The 17783-nt window shown below is 47.4% G+C and overlaps 2 protein-coding genes and 1 pseudogene across 5 annotated transcripts in view; 2 read left to right on the top strand and 1 right to left on the bottom strand.

Moving 5' to 3' along the window:
- The first annotated feature begins 6623 nt into the window (after positions 1–6623).
- On the top strand, positions 6624–7718 carry LOC142853665 (nitric oxide synthase-interacting protein pseudogene; annotated as a pseudogene).
- A 905-nt stretch (positions 7719–8623) lies between these two features.
- Mypn (myopalladin) overlaps positions 8624–17783 on the bottom strand; it is a 95915-nt gene continuing 86755 nt past the window's right edge. For all 4 annotated transcript variants that reach the window (XM_075980101.1, XM_075980100.1, XM_075980099.1 and 1 more), the window contains 5 exons: positions 17147–17273; positions 15846–16053; positions 13026–13191; positions 11304–11437; positions 8624–9805 (listed from right to left, as the gene is read on the bottom strand). In XM_075980101.1, the coding sequence (XP_075836216.1) occupies positions 9636–9805; positions 11304–11437; positions 13026–13191; positions 15846–16053; positions 17147–17273 (805 nt within the window). In that variant the 3' untranslated portion in view covers positions 8624–9635. The remainder of the gene's footprint in view (positions 9806–11303; positions 11438–13025; positions 13192–15845; positions 16054–17146; positions 17274–17783) is intronic.
- On the top strand, positions 10324–10735 carry LOC142853664 (large ribosomal subunit protein eL33-like). Its single transcript, XM_075978855.1, has one exon. The coding sequence runs from the start codon at positions 10345–10347 to the stop codon at positions 10651–10653; it is 309 nt and encodes a 102-aa protein (XP_075834970.1). The 5' UTR covers positions 10324–10344; the 3' UTR covers positions 10654–10735.

The following is a 17783-nucleotide window of genomic DNA, read 5'->3' as shown; positions in this document are numbered from 1 at the left end:
TTTAAAAAAAACCCATGATATTAGCAACTTTTTAAGCACACTGGTGAGCACTGCATTGTCAAGTTTGTAAGGTGCTTTGGTCATTAACTCTCCGAAACACTGATCCACTTCAAGCAAGAAAAGGCAACTTGTGGCAGAAAGGGCTTCCACAAATACCGGCAGAGCCTACGTGACTGGTCACCTTAATTAGGTACAAAGCCTTTCAGCTCAGGCGCTAGTAGAGGTACTGCCCATTCAGGTTACCCAACGACTCTGAGAGGGCTCCAGTCAATTTTGAGGGAATTTGCCTATGTTTTTGGTTTCTCTCACATGGGGGGCTGCAGACCCCTGGCCCCTGACTTTCTTTTCCTGCCTCAGACCCTTTGCCTGCTGGAGTGAACTGAGCAAAACAACCTGTTTTCCTGTGCCTGCAGCTGCTCTGAGCACGAGACCCTCGTGAGTTCCTGATGACAGGGGAGTGAATTCTGGTGGGTTTTACAGCTGGAAATTCCAAGAGCTGGGACGTGGCTATCAGTTAAGGATCCCTATATAAGCTTACCTGGAGCACAATAAAGTTGGCATTCTTGGCATTCTTCTTTCAAGGATGACCCGCGTCCCCGCATCTCTGCCTGTCGTGTGTGTCTGTGTTTAAATCTCTAGCCTAGTTCCCGGCTCGCGCCTTTCGTAGTGGGGGCACCAAACCGTAGTGCAAACCGTACTGTAGCGCACACTGTACCGTAGCGCATACACGGCACTTCACACTCTAGCAGCTTCAAGGCACTTCTAGCCTTCCACACATGCGCACACACAAACCTCTACAGCCATCCCGCTGATCAGAGACGAAGGATGTCAGAATGCAACTGCTTTTGCGAATGAAGCTATCTGTGACCTTGGAGGACTCTCCGAAGAGGCTGGTGCGATGGCTCAGAGGGAAAAGGCTCTGCCCAACGCTTAGACCTGTGTGCAATCCCTGGGATGCATGCAGCGGAAGGAGAGAGCCGACTCCTGAAAATCGCTCTCTGACCTCCGTATGCACGCTGTAGTACACGCGTCCCTCGCCAATAAATAAGTTTTAAGAATTTGTTTTTGTCTGTTTGTTTGTGTTTTTTCGATGCAGAAGGCTTGGAGTCTGTCCAGGAACTAGCTCTTGTAGACCAGGCTCCTCTCTCGAACTCACAGAGATCCACCTGCCTCTGCTTCCCGAGTGCTGGGATTAAAGGCGTGCGCCACCATCACCCCCCTTGAGAAATTATTTTAAGGAAGACTCTCAACCATTTGTTCTGTGGAGTTCATTTGAAAGGCTTCATTGGAATACCAAGCCAGGACTCCTGGCATGGGACTTTGATCTCTGTGGAGCATTCCGCTCCAAGAGGGGCTTTTGGAAGGGGCAAAATGAGATTAGTGCTAGCAGCGAGCATTCACAGAGCACTGGGGGCAGAGACCTGGGAAGGTAAATGCAGAATGGAGCTGGGTAGCTACAGAAGGACCCAGACACTCTAGCCCAACATATTATAGACACAAACAGGGAGGAAATGGACATTCTCTTCTCTTTTGACTGCTTTCCCTGGCTTGCAGTCCTTGATTCTAGCTTGATCTAGAGCAACGGTCGCTGCCCCTTTAGCAAACCTCTGTCTCCAAAAATGTTTAATTACAATTCATGACAGTAGCAAAATTATAGTTATGAAGTAGCAACGAAATCATTTTGTGACTGGGGAGGGGGATCACCTTCACCACAACATGACGATCTGTATTGAAGGACCACGGCATTAGGAAGCCTGAGAACCATGGCTGTAGAGAGAGAGACATTTAGAATTCAGTCATGAGTTTGACGGGCTGTCTACATTCTCTTGGGAATCTAGTGTTAGGTGATAAGTATGCAAGCCCAGACATTCTGGGATTTATTTACAAATGAAAACCGAACATTTACTCTGTGTGTATATGCGTGACGGCTTGCTGCAATTGGTTCTCTCCTTGAGTCCCCAGGGATCGAACTCAGGTCATTCAGACTTGGAAGCAAATGCCTTTGCTCTCTGAACTATTGTGATATTTTATTTGTGTCCTAATAAAAAAAAGCTTGTCTGAAGAGCAGAGCTAAACCACTAGAGACCAGGGAGTGGTGGCACACACCTTTAATCCCAGAATTCAAGGCCTCTCTGCTGCTGCGAGAGATAGAATCTGTGAACAGCTCACACAAAGGTGACCCTAGTCCTCAGGAGCCTTTAATCCAAGCACTCGGGAGGTGGAGGCAGGAGTGAATATCTCTGGGTGGAGAGAAATATATAAGGCGAGAGGGGACAGGATCTCGGTGCAGTCTGAGGTTTGTTGGAGATCCTGCAATCTACAGTCGTGCTGAGGATAGAATTGCACTTTTGTTTGTCTGAGCCTTGGCATAGGTAAGAACTCTCTAGTGGCTTGGCTGCTTTGTTTTTCTGATCTTCAGCTTGAACTCCAATATCTGTCTCTGGGTTTTATTAATTGTGCTACACTGTACCATCTTGCCAGCCTTATTTATTGTGCGACAAGACTTTTCCTGCTGAGATGCAGCATGCCCATCTAGTCACCCCAGGTACGGAGGCCATGGCAAGCCAAAGTTCCTTTCAGGAGTCTGGGTGAGGGGTTACCACAGGAGCACAAGTGACTCAAAGACAGCTGCAGCACCTAAGCACACCCTGGCATTGGGTGACAGCTCACACAAGCTGGGAACCTGGAGCACACACTACACAGTCTGCAGGCAGCTCCCAGGTTAGAGAGGGTCCTTCCAGGTGCTTCCGTTGGCCTAAGTGTCTTCCAGGCAGCTGGTCTACTCTCAGAGTCTCTCTGCAGTTTAGCTTGTCTGGGACTGCCTCTGTCTATAGTTTAATCCCGGGAAGTAGGGGCTTAAGGAATCAGGTCTATCGGTGAGCTCTTGGACTGCTTGCAATCAGTCCAAGATTGCTTGGGATCAAATCAAGGCAAGAAAAGATTTTCCCCCCTCATTCTAAGCTGCTCATTGGACTCACCTGAGAAACTTCAAAAATTGTGGATGCCAAAGGGAAAGTGAGAGGCAGAGACAGGGTGATCAGTTCTGGGATTACCCAAGACTGTCTACAACAGGCGAATGAAAACCCAAACCCAAACCATGGACACCTGTCTCACAACCCAGGCGCTTAGTTGCTTAATTGATCTGGAGTGTAGACTGGGTATTGGCAAGTGTGTGCATATAATTTATTATTTTATTTTATGTGTATGAGTGTTTTATATGTCTGTGTGAAGGTGTCAGATCCCTGGAACTGGCATTACAGTCATGAGCTGTCATTTGAGTACTGGGAACTGAACCTGGACCTGGGTGGGCTCCCTGGAAGAACAGCCAGTGCTCTTAACCACTGAGCAATCTCTCCAGACCACATATATGAAAAAGAATTCCAGCACCTATCAGCTTGTTATCCCAGCATCAAGGAGCAGAGGCAGATGGACCTCTTGACAGTTGGAGGCCAGCCTGGTCTACATATTGAGCTCCAGATCTATATAGCTGTATAGCTCCAATGCTATACAGTACAACCAGTAATACCACTTTGGGTATATATCCAAAGGATGCTCAATTGTGCCACAAGGACATGTGCTCAACTATGTTCATAGCAGCTTTGTTTGACATAGCCAGAACCTGGAAACAACCTAAATGCCCCTTGATCAAAGAATGGACAAGAAAAATGTGGTACATTTACACAATGGAGTACTACACAGCAGAAAAAAATAACAACAGCTTGAATTTTGCAAGAAAATGGATGGAACTAGAAAGCATTATTTTGAGTGAGGTAACCCAGACACAGAAAGACAATTATCACATGTCTACTCACTCATAGGTGGTTTTTAAACATAAAGCAAAGAAAGCCAACCTACAAACCACAATCCCAGAGAACTTAGGCACCAATATGGACACTAAGAGAGACTTACATAGATATGATCTACATGGGAAGTAGAAAGTAGAAAAAGGCAAGATCTCCTGAGTAAATTGGGAGCATGGGAACCTTGAGGGAGGATTGAAAGGGGGAGGGGAGAGGCAGGGAGGGGAGCAGAGAAAAATGTAGAGCTCAATAAAAATCAATTTAAAAAAAGAGTAAGACTGTCTGCTAAGACTCCGTTCACTTCCCATAGAAACTCACTTATGAGGTGATATTTTGTTTGTGTTTTAACAAATACAGCTTGCCTGAAGATCAGAGGGCAGACCTGAATCACTAGAAGCCAGGGAGAGGTGGCACACACCTTTAATCCCAGGACTCAGGAGACAGAGGCAGAGGGGTCTCTGTGTGAGCTCTGTTTCTTTTTTAGACAGATTCAATCTCATGTAGCCCAGGGTGGCTTTGAACTAACAAAGGTGATCCCAGCACTTGGGATCCCATGCCTTTAATCCCAGCACCAGGGAGGTGGAGACAGGAAGTGATATGGCTGGGCAGAGAGAGGAATATAAGGCGGGAGGAGACAGGAGCTCAGTGCTGTCTGAGGTTTGGTGGAGACAGTTGCAGACAGTCTGAGGACAGGATCACCCCTGCAGTCTGAGCATTGGTAGAGGTAAAAGGTTGCTCCCGTGGCTGACCACACTGCTTCTCTGATCCTTCAGCTTTCAGCCCCTAATATCCGACTCGGGGTTTTATTTATTAAGAACAATTAGAATTAGTGCTATACACTTAAATTTTAAATTAATCTTAAACCAGTAAATATTTGTTGATGAGTATTCTGTATACAGCACAAAATTTAATGCCTAACATAGCCTATATCACATAGTATGTACCGACAAGTGAGTAGCCCGGACCTAGAGTGAGCTCACCAAGGGCAAGCAGGCCAGGGTACAGAGTCTACGTGTTTTATAAACCCGTGTACAAAGCAGTCTTCTGTTCCTCCAGACTCAGGACATTTGCCATGAGCTTTCAAAGAAAATGTTTTATTTGGTTGGTGTGTGTGTGTGTGTGTGTGTGTGTGTGTGTGGAGAGAGAGAGAGAGAGAGAGAGAGAGAGAGAGAGAGATAGAGAGAGAGAGAGAGAGATGATGTCACAGAATCAGTGGCATTTGATGGGCTTAGAGGAACACAAAGTTGCCACAGGTGGAGACTGGTAGAGGCAGAGGAGAGGCCAGACCAGAGACAGGAAGGCCAGACAGAAGGCTACGATAGCCGGTCAGAATGAAGAAGGAAGGAAGTCTGAACCCAGGACCTCAGGGGTTGGAAAGGAAGGCTTTAGTAAGAGTCCGAATAAGTAGGCCTTCAACCAGGCATGGCAGCTCATGGCTGTAATCCCATCCCAGAACTCAGGAGGCTGAGGCGAGAGGATTGTCTTATAGGACAGCTAATCTACAGAGTAAGATTTTTTTTTTCTAAAAACAAAACAAAGCTGGGTGCAGTGGTGTACACCTTTAATTCCAGCACTCCGGACTTAGAGGCAGGTGGATCTCTGTGAGTCCAAGGTCAGCCTGATCTATAGAGTGTGTTCCAGGACAGCCAGAGCTACATAATGGGACCCTGCCTTGAAAAACCAAGCACGGGGCTGGAGAGATGGCTCAGTGGTTAAGAGCACTGGCTGCTCTTCCAGAGGTCAAGTTCAATTCCCAGAAATTGTATGGTTTTATGCCCTGCTAATGCTGAAGCAAGCATGGGCAGCCTGTATATGGTGGTTCTGTTGAACTTGTCCACATTGGGTTTCATGGTCTAAGTTGATGAGGACGCTGACCAGGTCTCTTCCTCAAGAGGGTACCCGATCTCCTTTCAAATGGTTGTGAGCCACCATGTGATCACTAGGAATTGAACTCAGGAGCCATATAGTGGCTCACAACTCAGAGTAAGACAAGCAGACATACAGACAGAACACCATATATACGATAAATAAATAAAACTTTTTTTTTAAAAAAAAAAGGAAGGAAGAAAAAACCCAAAACAAGGGCTGGGGAGATGGCTCAGCAGTTAAGGGTCCTTACTTTTCTTTCAGAAGACCCGAGTTTGATTCCCAGCACCCCCATCAGCTGCAGATGATTGGATGGACGTCTTCTGATCTCCCAGGGTTCTCCCACACAAATGTGCATACTCACAGACACACATTTAAAAAGTTTTTTTAAATGATAAAAAAAAAAAGAACTTGCAAACTGCATCGAAGAGAAAGAAAGAGCTTGGCTGTTTCTTACTGGGTGATGAGAATGACACATCCTTAAACCAGATTGAGCAAAGGTTTACAAAACGGAAGATGGTAGGGTGGTGGTGGCGCACGCCTTTAATCCCAGCACTTGGGAGGCAGAGGCAGGCGGATCTCTGTGAGTTCGAGGCCAGCCCGGTCTACAAGAGCTAGTTCCAGGACAGGCTCCAAAGCAACCCAGAGAAACCAAAAATAAAAAAACGGAAGACGGTGGGTTTGTTTGTGGGTGTGCTACAAATACATCCACAGATATCTAAGTTTACTTAGATATCCTCCGTTTCCATAGAGTTCTAATACACTGATTTTTTTTCCCCCTCATAGACATTCTCAACAAAGGGAAATTCTGCCTCTCAGGGAAGAGTCAGTCTGGAGATTGGAGTCACCACAGCTTGGAGTCTGGCAAGGGGCCAGGGTCGCTGCCAGTGCACAGGACAGCTCCTAAGTCAGCATCGCTGAGATTCAGAAATCCTGATCGAAAACCTAACCCGGGACACAGTTGAAGCAGCGGCGGGTGGGCGAATCGTCTGTGAGGATGACGCGGCACGCCAAGAACTGCAGCGCCGGAGCGGTCTACACCTACTATGAGAAGAAGAAAGACACAGAAGCCTCAGGCTATGGGACCCAGAACGTTCGACTGAACCGGGACGCTGTGAGGGGCTTTGACTGCTGCTGTCTCTCGCTGCAGCCCTGTCGTGATCCTGTGGTCACCCCAGATGGCTACCTGTATGAACGGGAGGCAATCCTGGTGTACATCCTACACCAGAAGAAAAGGATTGCCTGGCAGATGAAGGCCTATGAGAAGCAGCGGGCAGCCCTCAGAGAAGAGCAGAGACAGCTTCAGCGAGCTGCAGCCCAGGACCGAGCTCGAGGCTTCCTGGAGAAGGAGGCAGCCATCCTGAGCCAGCCCCTGAACCCCTTCATGCCCAAGGCTGCCACCTTACCCAACACAGGTGATGAGCAGCCAGGGCCCAGTGCGGGTCCCCCAGGCAAGGACAAGGACACAATACTGCCCAGCTTCTGGGTTCCCTCACTGACGCCCGAGGCAAAGGCCACCAAGCTGGAAAAACCATCCCGCATCGTGACCTGCCCGATGTCTGGGAAGCCACTACGCATGTCAGAGCTGACGCCCGTGCGCTTCACGCGGCTGGATGACTCTGTGGACCGCGTGGGGCTCATCCCACGCGGTGAGCGCTATGTGTGTGCAGTGACCCGAGACGGCCTGAGCAACGCCACGCCGTGCGCAGTGCTGCGGCCCTCTGGGGCGGTGGTCACTCTGGAGTGTGTCGAGAAACTGATTCGGAAGGACATGGTGGACCCCGTGAATGGGGATACCCTGACAGAGCGTGACATCATCGTGCTGCAGCGGGGCGGGACGGGCTTTGCAGGCTCGGGAGTGAAGCTGCAGGTGGAAATGTCGCGGCCAGTGATGCAGGCCTGAGCTATGACCTAACAAACCTGCCTGTGAACGCGGGGAAAACAAAACAAAACAAAATCGTAACCAGTAGCGCCAACTGGAGAGTTGAGACTTGTTCTATTTTCAGTGAGACAGCACCACCTAGTGTCAAAATATAATATTTTTGTTGCTGAATAATAATAATAAAGGACCAGATTAAAAAAAATACTCAGTGTGCTGGCATGGGAGATGAAGGATATTCATAACTGGCTACACTTTACATAGTAGACAGAATGGTGGTATTATATGCATTGCACAATTGAATATATATGCCAAGCGCGAATGTAAGAATAAACAGGCATGATGGCACGATGAATATGAATATATAATATGATGAATATTGAATATTACGTACACAGTATTCCAGAGGCAGTCTCAGGATTTAGAAAGTGATTCTTGGTTATCAGAGATCTCATGATACATGGCCCTGTGGAAACATTTTACTACATTCCGTCTAAGGTTGAAGTTGCCCTTGAAGCTATCAGGTTGGTTCAGCTGGTGAGGGCAATTGGTGCCAAGCCTGACAACCTGGGTTGGGTCCCTGGGGTCTGGTGGAAGGAGTGAGCCGGTTCCCTCAGATTGCCAGCTAACATCTACTTGCGTTCTGTGGTGTGTCTCATTCTCTACTTCCTGTCACTGCCTACACCAGAGAACATAGGCCTAAGCACTCAGCTGAGTCTTTGATTGAAATCATTATTCCCAGACCAGACTAAAGGCATGTGCCCCCATGGCCCAGTGGGTGTTACCTCTTAGAGAACGGGACAACTCAAAACTGAAAATAGCAAGAATTCTTTTGAGTGTACTTAAATGTGTGTGTGCGCGTGCACACACACACACACACACACACACGCCAGAGGACAACTTGTAGGAGTGAATGAGTCCTCACCTTTCACCATGTTGGTTCCAGGAATCGAACTCAGGTTCTCAGCCTTGGCGGCAAGCACCTTTATTTGCCGACTCAACTCTCCAGCCCCTTTATTCCTATTTTCCTGTCGCCCACGGTACCCAGCACGTGTACACAGAGTAGACACACTGCTGATTTGTTGAGTAAATTAATTTATTTTTATACTGCAAATCCTTGCCTTGAAGCAAAGAAGGTCTCAAGCCTTTCTAAAGCAATTACCATCTCCAGCTAAAAATTCCCAGCAGAGGGGGACCTGGCACAGACAACACCAGAGATCTGAGCAAAGGGATTTGGAAACAGACACCCCCAGTTCATATCCCAGGCTTGCCTGAAGCAGATGCCGTGACAGACACTCTCGGGGCCATGTTTGGATTGGCCTTAGAATGGTAGAGAGCTGAGTACGCCATCCCCAGCAGATGTCTGTTGAAGTCTCCGTTGTGCCCGGTGCCAATCTAGGCACGGGGTGTGGGTGTGGGTGTGGCTGTCTGCCTAAAATGGTGCAGACAGGCTGGTGGGAGCCACGTAATGAATGCATGTGAAATCTTGAGTGTCCTGGTTGGTTTTGTTTGTTTTTTGCTTTTAAATCTCAGGCATGTTTTGGCTTCTCATGTGACTGCACAGGCAGGATATGCAAGTGAAGAGTCTCACCACTTGGGCGGAGAGGTGTATGGCAAGATCCTTTAATGTTAAGTGGGAACTCATCTAGCGAATCCACCAAGATGACCGCTGTGGGTGTAATCCATGAAAGGTGATGGGCTCCCCAGCTTTCTCTTTTGCATCTATTCTAAAGTCACTAACTTCTCTCAGCCCTGGCTATGGCTCCTAATTGCTCCTAGTTGGGCCTAATGTCCCTTACACGTGGCGTGGGGAAGCACACTCGCTCCCCCCTCCCTCAGGCTGTGGTGGCAGTGGTATGGTATCTTTGGTTTGTGAGAATTGTCTACTTGCATCTCTAAGATGCACATCCCTAAACTCTCCCTCAACCAAGGCTCAAAAAGCCTTGGCCAACTTACTTAAAACACTTCCTGCCATGGGTCCAGCAGGATGGGAACTCACTCAAATGTGGCTGTTTGGAAACCACTGCGTATGACCGGTCTTCCTTCCCCTCCACAGTCCACCCTCTCACACAGCAGGCACGGAGACATCCTTAAAGTTCATCGCTCTCCACCACACTTCGAGAAGTGCAGGAGTACACCATCGTGCTTTCCATGGAGGAGAAGGCAGAGAAGATGTCCAGTCCTTTGCTGCTGAGAGACCCATAGCGGCTGCCACTGGGACGGATGGACATGGGTGGCGGGATCTGCTGGTGCCACTGAGCTGGAAAATGAGCCAAACAAAATGTTAGGATCAAAGGAATCCACGGGAGGAGTGCTGATGCCTCGTTTCTAAAAGGAACATTAAAACCTTCCTGCCTTGTGCTGGGTGGTGATGGCTCACGCCTTTAATCTCAGCACTCAGGAGGCAGAGGCAGGCAGATCTCTGTGAGTTCAAAGCCAGCCTGGTCTACAGAGAGTTATAGGTCAGCTAGGGTGGTATAGCGAGAGCTTGTCTCAGAACAAATAAACAACAACAAAATCTTGCACAATTAACAATTAATTGTTGCGTTTTCTCCTTTCTAGCTGGAAGTGTATAATTTTCAGCTCCAGGGATCTGACTCCCTCTTCTGACCTCCACAGGTACTGCACTCACTTGGTACACACGTACGTACACGTACGTACGTACACACACACACACACACACACACGTAAAAATAATCTTTAAAAAAAAAGGATAGGTAGAGGTGAGGGATGTTCCTCCTGCTGAACTTTGTTGCCAATTCCTGGAGCCTACTGGGAACAAAACTTCTAAAGGCAAATATGTCTGGAAGGCTGTGGTGCAAGGCCACTTTTGCTGGCTATAAGCAAGGTCTCCGGAACCAGAGAGAGCACACAGCTCTCCTTAAAATTGAAGGTGTTTATGCCCTAGATGAAGCTGAATTCTACTTGGGTAAGAGATGTGCTTATGTGTATAAAGAAAAAAAAAACCCAGTAACACCTGGAGGCAAACCAAACAAAACCAGAGTGATCTGGGGGAAAGTAACACCGGCCCATGGAAACAGCGGCATGGTCCGTGCCAAATTCCGAAGCAGCCTTCCTGCAGAGGCCATTGGACACAGAACGGTGTGATGCTGTACCCTCCCAGATTTAAACCAATGAAAAGTAGATAAATAAAAGTGGATTTGTGCTCTTGTTAAAAAAAAAAAGATAATCTCTGCTCCTGTCTTCTCTCTTTTCTTGGTAAGTAAGATTATAGAACGGCTCTGCAGATGACTTCAGAATTATAATCTGATAAAGTGAAATTATGGGCTACTGAGGTTGAGCAAAGAATTTCATGCATGTCATTTTTTTTCTTTTCTTTTTTCCTTTGATTTTGGTTTTTCAAGACAGGGTTTCTCTGCATAGCTCTGGCTATCCTGGAACTCACTTTGTAGCCCACCCAGGCTGGCCTCGAACTCAGAGATCCACTCTGCCTCCCGAGTGTTGGGGTTAAAGGTGTGTGTTACCACTGCCTGGTACACACCCCTTTCTTGTAAATGGAGTTTCTGCTGGAATTTCCAGAAAAAGAAGGAGCCCCAAGATGGCTGAGCCGGTAAAGGCATTTGATGGCATGTTTTGACCACTTGATTTTCAAAAAACAAGACAAAACAAAAAACAAATGGCAGGGAGAACCCATCTTCAAAGCACAACAGAGAGTGTTATCTATCTCATTTACGCATGGAGATGATATTTAAACTGTCCTCAGTGCACAGATGTTCCTTGAATGACATCATCCTTACCATATATATCCAACCTAGCTGTGCAGGACACAATGCCAGCTTCATTCTTGGCTGACAGGGTATACCAGCCGGCGTCAGATTTCTTGGCTGGCTGGATGAGGAGGCAGACATAGCCCGTTGTGTCCTGGTGCATGCTGGGGAAGAGAAAGAACATGCTCACCTTTAACTTGGGAGCAGAAGCATTGAGGTCAATCTTAGGCTTGGGGAAACTCTCAGAGAAGGGACAGGGGACAGTTAGCTCCTTAGCCAAAGCCTAGAAAAGCCATCTTCTTGTCCCCTTACTTTCTTCTCCTCTTCCCTCCCTCCTTCCCTCCCTCCCTCCCTCCCTCTCTTTGAGACAGAGCCTCCTGGCTGGCCTGGACCTCATTAGATAGATCGAGCTAGCCTGAACTTAGAGATCCTCCTGCCTCTTCTTGCTACTGAATCCAGCTCTCTAATCCTCTCCTTCTTAAAAATGTATTTATTTGAGTATGTATGCATGTATGCATACCACATATATACTGATAGCCTGAAGAGGCATCAGATTCTCTGGAACTAGAGTTTCAGATGAATCACCATGTGGGTGTTGGGAATCAAACCTGGGTCCTCTGCAAGAGCAACAACTGCTCTTAACTGGTGAGCCATCTCTCCACTACCCCTCCTTTCTGAGACAGTCTCACGTAGCCCAGAGTGACCTTGAGCACCAGGATACCAGGTCCCAAAGAACTTTAACTCCTGACCCTCCTGCCTTCCACATGCTGGGATACGCTATCACCCCTGGCCCCTAATGCAGCTTTTTGTTTATTAAAAAACAAAACAAAACCTTGTCTGGGTCCTAAAATGATTGAGAATATGACAAAAATATGCCAGATCTTATATGTTCCTTGTATAATTTTTAAGATTTATTATTTTCATTTATGTGAAGGTGTGCCTCTGTAGGTTTGTGTTCTCCATATATGCAGGAGCTTGTGGAGGCCTGAACCAGGTGCTGGGTCTTTAGAACTAGAGTTACAGGCAACTGGGATTCACCCAGGGAGGATGCTGGGAATTGAACTCCGGGCCTCTTCATTGCTGAGCCATCTTTCCAGCTCCTCCATGTATATTTTTAAGAACTTTTCATTTTGGAGGCAGGGCAGTGTCTCATAGAGCCCAGAACAGCTTCATACTTGCTCTGTAGCCAAGTTGACAACTTTGGACTCCTGATTCCTCCTGAGTCTGGGGAGGGTGGGAATGCCACCACACCTCGGACACGTGCGGTCAGTATTGCTTTCTCTCTCTGGTAAACAGACTTTTTTTTTTTTTTTGAGACAGGGTTTCTCTGTGGTTTTGGAGCCTGTCCTGGAACTAGCTCTTGTAGACCAGGCTGGTGTCAAACTCACAGAGATCCGCCTGCCTCTGCCTCCCGAGTGCTGGGATTAAAGGCGTGCGCCACCACTGCCCGGCTCTAAACAGACTTTTATTAAGGCAAAGTGAGAAGGAAAATAGACTTCTGACAGAGGGAGGGGCTCCACACACACATACACATCCCACCCGCTTTTGAGACTGAGTTTTACTCTCGCCTAGACTGTCTCAGGATTCACTCTGTGGCCCAGGGAGGCTTGGAACACGCACAACAGCCTGGCTGAAACTCGGTAGTGCCATATTCAATGAAAGAAGCCAGCTGTAAAGGCTGCAGGCTTATCTGGATGGCCCACCAGGCCCCTCTGAGCATGGATGTCTCCACAGAGACGGTGCTTGCTGTACCTGATCCTCTCTCTACTGAAAGGGATGGTCTCGTTGTCTTTCTTCCAGTAGAAGACGGGTGGGGGCATGCCTACCACGCGACACTCCAGTCTCACCGGGTGGCCCTCTGGAACACCACTGTTTTGGAGTTTCTCCAGGATCATGGGTGCTTTCTTCACCTCTTTGGCTAAAGAAGAGAAGTTACTTTTATATTTGAATAGTAGCAAGTCCCTTGAGGTTTCTGACTCAGACGCATCACGTTTATTTTATTTTATTTTGAGACAGGGTCCCATTGTATTGGCTGTCCTGGAACTTGCTTTGTAGACCAGGCTGGCTTTGAACTTTGCTTCTACTGGGAATAAAGTCATGCATCACCATACCCACTCAGAAATAGTCACATTTTTAAAAAAGTTTTTTTTTTTTTTAATCCCAGCACTCAGGAAGCAAAAGTAGGCAAATCTCTGTGAGTTTGAGGCCAGCATGATCTCTACAGAGCTAGTTTTAGGACACCCAGGGCTACACAGAGAAACCCTGTATTGAAAAACCAAAAAAAAAAAAAAAAAAAAAGAAAAAGAAAAAAAAGAATTTTTCAAAGTTACATTTAATTAATTCATTTGATTTGTGTGTGTTTGTATGTGTGTTCCAGTTTGTGTGTGTGCATGCCTGCGTGCATGTGTTTGGATGTATGTGTGTGTGTCAGCTTTCGTCAGGAGTTATTTCTCCTGTTCTATCACGTGGAGCCCCGGGATTTGAACTCAGGTTAGAATGCTTGGTGGCAGAGGCCTTTATCCACTAAGTCACCTCAAGAGTCAAATGATGACTTTTGAGAACATATTTCACGTACTAAAACTGATTCTTTTGAGGACTTTATTTCATAGGAACTAAATTTTCACCCGACTTAAACTTTTTTGTTTATTGTGTATGCGTATGAATGGGAGTCTGGGTGAGTTTTGTGCATTCAGGGGTCTTGAGGGCTAGGCAGGACTTCAGAGCCCCTGGAACAGGAGTTAGAGGCTTCTGTGAGCTGCCATGTGGGTTCTGGGGACCAAATCCAGGTCCTCTGCATCAGCAATGAGTGTTCTAACCACGGAACCACCTCTCCAGCCCCCAACTGACTCTTTAGATTTGGCCACATTGTCATTTTTCTATTTTGCATGTTCCCTCCCATAAATGCATTTGGGGTAAACCTTTTCCACATTATGCGTCCCCAGAAGGTAGCCTCATCTATCAAAGTCACTGTTTTAGAAATATGGAAAACGGTATAAGCCTGCAGCAAAATTACAGTTTCCTATTTTGCTGGTGAGATTAAATTAAGAACAAAGGAAAAGGGTTCACAGAAGAGCAGCCACTGGCTGAGGAAGAGGAACAGCAGTGCTGGCTGTTGGTTTCCTCCCTTCCTCCCTCCCTTCCTTCCTTCCTTCCTTCCTTCCTTCCTTCCTTCCTCCCTCCCTCCCTCTCTTCCTCCCTCCCTCCCTCCCTCCCTCCCTCCCTCCCTTCTTTTCTTTTCTTTTTTTTTTTCTTTTCTTTTCTTTTCTTTCCTAAGGCAGGCTTTTTTTGTAGCCCTGGCCGTCCTGGAACTCACTCTGTAGACCAGGCTGGCCTCAAACTCAGATCCATCCGCCTGCCTCTGCCTCCCTCGTGCTGGGATTGCCTAGTTCAGGTTGGTTTACTTAATGGGCTGCCCATAGTGGGAGGAAGCCTAGCACTAAGATCCCCACTGGACCACTTGCCCTGCAGCTGATGATGTCTTACTTCCCTTTCTGTGGCATTGCTGTGTTCTGTTCATGCCATCTTATTAGGTGAAGGCTCATTTGCTTTGGGATTTGACATTTGGGGTTCACCTTCCTCTGAGGCAAACATCAGAGAAACCCAAACTGAGGTCTCAGCACGTGGCTCAGTGGGTAAAGGTGATTGCCGTTAAGCCTGAAGACCTGAGTTAGATTTCCAGGCCTCCGTGGCAGAAGGGGCCAGACTACATCTGCAAGCTGCACTCTAACCACACGCAGGCGGTGGCATATCTCCTTCTCTGTAAGTAAGAACACAACACAGCCAACCAGCGCCTCTGTCCGTGGAAGTTCAGAGCCCGCAGGGAGGCAGAGCTATGAACAATGACCACCTGAACACCGCAGTCTGCAAGCGCTCTGGGAAGCTTGCCTATTCTTGCGCCATGGAAACCCAGGGGAGGTGGTCGAGGGCTGCCTGGTGAACCCACTGTGCCAGGGTGGTGACCCTCAACTTCAGCCTTTACATTTTATTAATTCCTACTTTTATTTTTGAGAGGAGGCTTCAGGTAACCGGGCTGGTTTTATCTCTGTGGGATGACCTCCTTGTCCCCACCTCCGCAGTGCTGAGTGTCAGGTATATGCTGCCATACCCGGTCTAAGTGGACTCTGTGTGTTGTTGGGCACTCTGCCAACTGAGCTGATAAATCCTTGGTCCTGAATGAGAAGAGGGCTGGTTAAGGACCATTCAGTTAGCAGTATCACTGGTGCAATGCAAAGGTTCATAACTCAAGGGACAGAAGAGCCTGGTGTGTTCCAGGAATCACAGACTGAAGGGCAAAAGACTAGAATTTAGTGACAGCTGATTAAATAACCCATTGATTGTTTAGTCAAGTGTTGCGGTTGCTCCCATTGATTGTCTGATTAAAATGAAAAGCAACCACCTTACATGTCTGGATTACTATGTATCTCAGAAACCAGTGTAGAAAATAGGGTCTACTGTGGCGAAGGGGAAACAGATTGCTGGGGCGAGGGATTCCATAATTCTGCCAGGGCCCCTGAGTATCCGGACAGTCAGCGTGAAGGAAGTTCTGCTTAGAGGTCCCTCAGCGAGACTTACCTACTACGGTGAGCTCCAAACTAAAGGAATTCTGCCCGGTTTTGTTGGTAGCCACGCACGTATAGGTCCCTGCGTCGCGTTGCGTGAGCGGGTCGATGAGCAGAGAGTGGACCCCCGTCTCTCTGACCAGCATCTTGTGGGAGGCATCTGGTAGCACGGGTCGCCCATTGAGCAGCCACGTCAGCTCTGGGGGCGGTAAGCCACTCACCTAAGAACCAACGGAACAGCTGATTCAGGTGGTGCTGATGACAGGCAGGTTTATCTGGTGAGTGGATGCTTTATCCTTGTTGGCACCAGATAGATGGCGAAGGGAAACGCAGGGAAGAGGGATCTAAATGAACGGCGCTGTGAGTTTGAACTGTGTGGAATCCTGGCCTCCCTTCAGCCACTATTAACCCATGTGATTATATCCTAGAGCGGAATAATGGCTGAGCTGAGTGGATAAAACAGGCCCGTGGCATCAATAAGAGGGCTGACTTCAGCTTAGATACCAGAATTAGAGAAGAGTCAGATATTAAATCAAAGTTCTCAGATTTTGCTCATGGACTAAGTATAAAAAAATCTTGATGACTAATTATAATATTAAACCAGAATCTCTTGGGATGGGAGCCAGGCACCAGTAGTGTTTGGGGTTTAGAGACAGGAGAGCATAGAACCTGAATGTCATTTAGACAGCAGCTGAGGAGGATAAGAGCCATGCACAGGAAGGGGTTGTCTGCGCATGTTTAAACTCCAGCCTTCACTGACCTGAACCTATGAAGCTTCACTGATAAATCAGAATGTAGAATCACAACAGGTGACAGAGGTGGCTTAGTGTGAGGAAACGACCCTGTTCACTCAGAGTGCTTTGGCTCTGTCTTCTCACACCTATGACTTTTCAAAGGTTCTCCCCTCCCTACAACCAAAGATGCAAAAAAAATCTAAGCTTCTGGCTTCATAGCAATAAAGGATTCCAGGGACCATACGGAAAAGTACACGTTAGTCCTTTTTGGTTATCTTTTCACAGTGAAGAATTGACTTATGTAAGGCCCACATAAAACAGGTTTTTTTCTTTAAAAATTTTTATGCTTACATAATTTTTATTAAGATAGTTTAAGATTTTAATGCATATTTCTGTATGGTATTAAAAAGACAAAATGCTCTAAAGGAGCCTATGGAGGGGACAATTTCCCTCCCTTCCCTAAGACCCTTCTGTCTGGGAGAAACCCCACATAACAAACACAGACAAAAATGAGTGCAAACAAGGAACTAGATGAAAACTCGGGACAGGCCTGGAGCTAAGGACAGGTGTTTGGAAGTACCTTACAGTCCAGCCGGCAGAGACGGCCCTCGTGAGCCACCATGTCACCTGGGGCCTGCAGGAAATGTGGCCGGAAAAAACGCTCCTGTAGAGGCTCCTTGTCTCTCTCTTGCATTCTGGCCCTTCCCCTACAAGAAGCATTTGCAAATGTATATCAATAACCACGTGCATTTAGAAATGGCTATAAGGCTATAATGAGGCAGGGTCTCCTGTAGCCTGGGCTGAGCTCAAAAGTAAATCCAGGATGACCTTGAACTGGTTCTCCTGTCTCTACCTCCTGAGTTCTGACATTATAGGCAAGCGTCGTTACACCCAGTTTATGTAGTACCTACTGGAGATGGAACCCAGGACCTGGAGCATGCTAGGTAAGTACTCTACCAAATGAACCACACCCTGCAGTAGAAAGGCTTCACTGGACAGCCAATCAATCACAGCTTAGAATTGATACACACACACACACACACACACACACACACACACACACACACACACACATGCACGCGCGCCAAACCAAACTCAAACAAAACCAAAACTCCTTGTGGCATTGTACATTGTAGAATCATCTCCAAACTCTGAAATCCAGGAAATAGGCTCCGGACTGGATGCCCCCGGAGGACCCAAGTTCAGTCCCCAACGCC

The sequence above is a fragment of the Microtus pennsylvanicus genome, chromosome 7 (genome assembly GCF_037038515.1).
Source record: "Microtus pennsylvanicus isolate mMicPen1 chromosome 7, mMicPen1.hap1, whole genome shotgun sequence".
In the NCBI taxonomy this organism is placed as follows: Eukaryota; Metazoa; Chordata; class Mammalia; order Rodentia; family Cricetidae; genus Microtus; species Microtus pennsylvanicus.
This window is presented reverse-complemented; position numbering and strand designations above follow the sequence as displayed.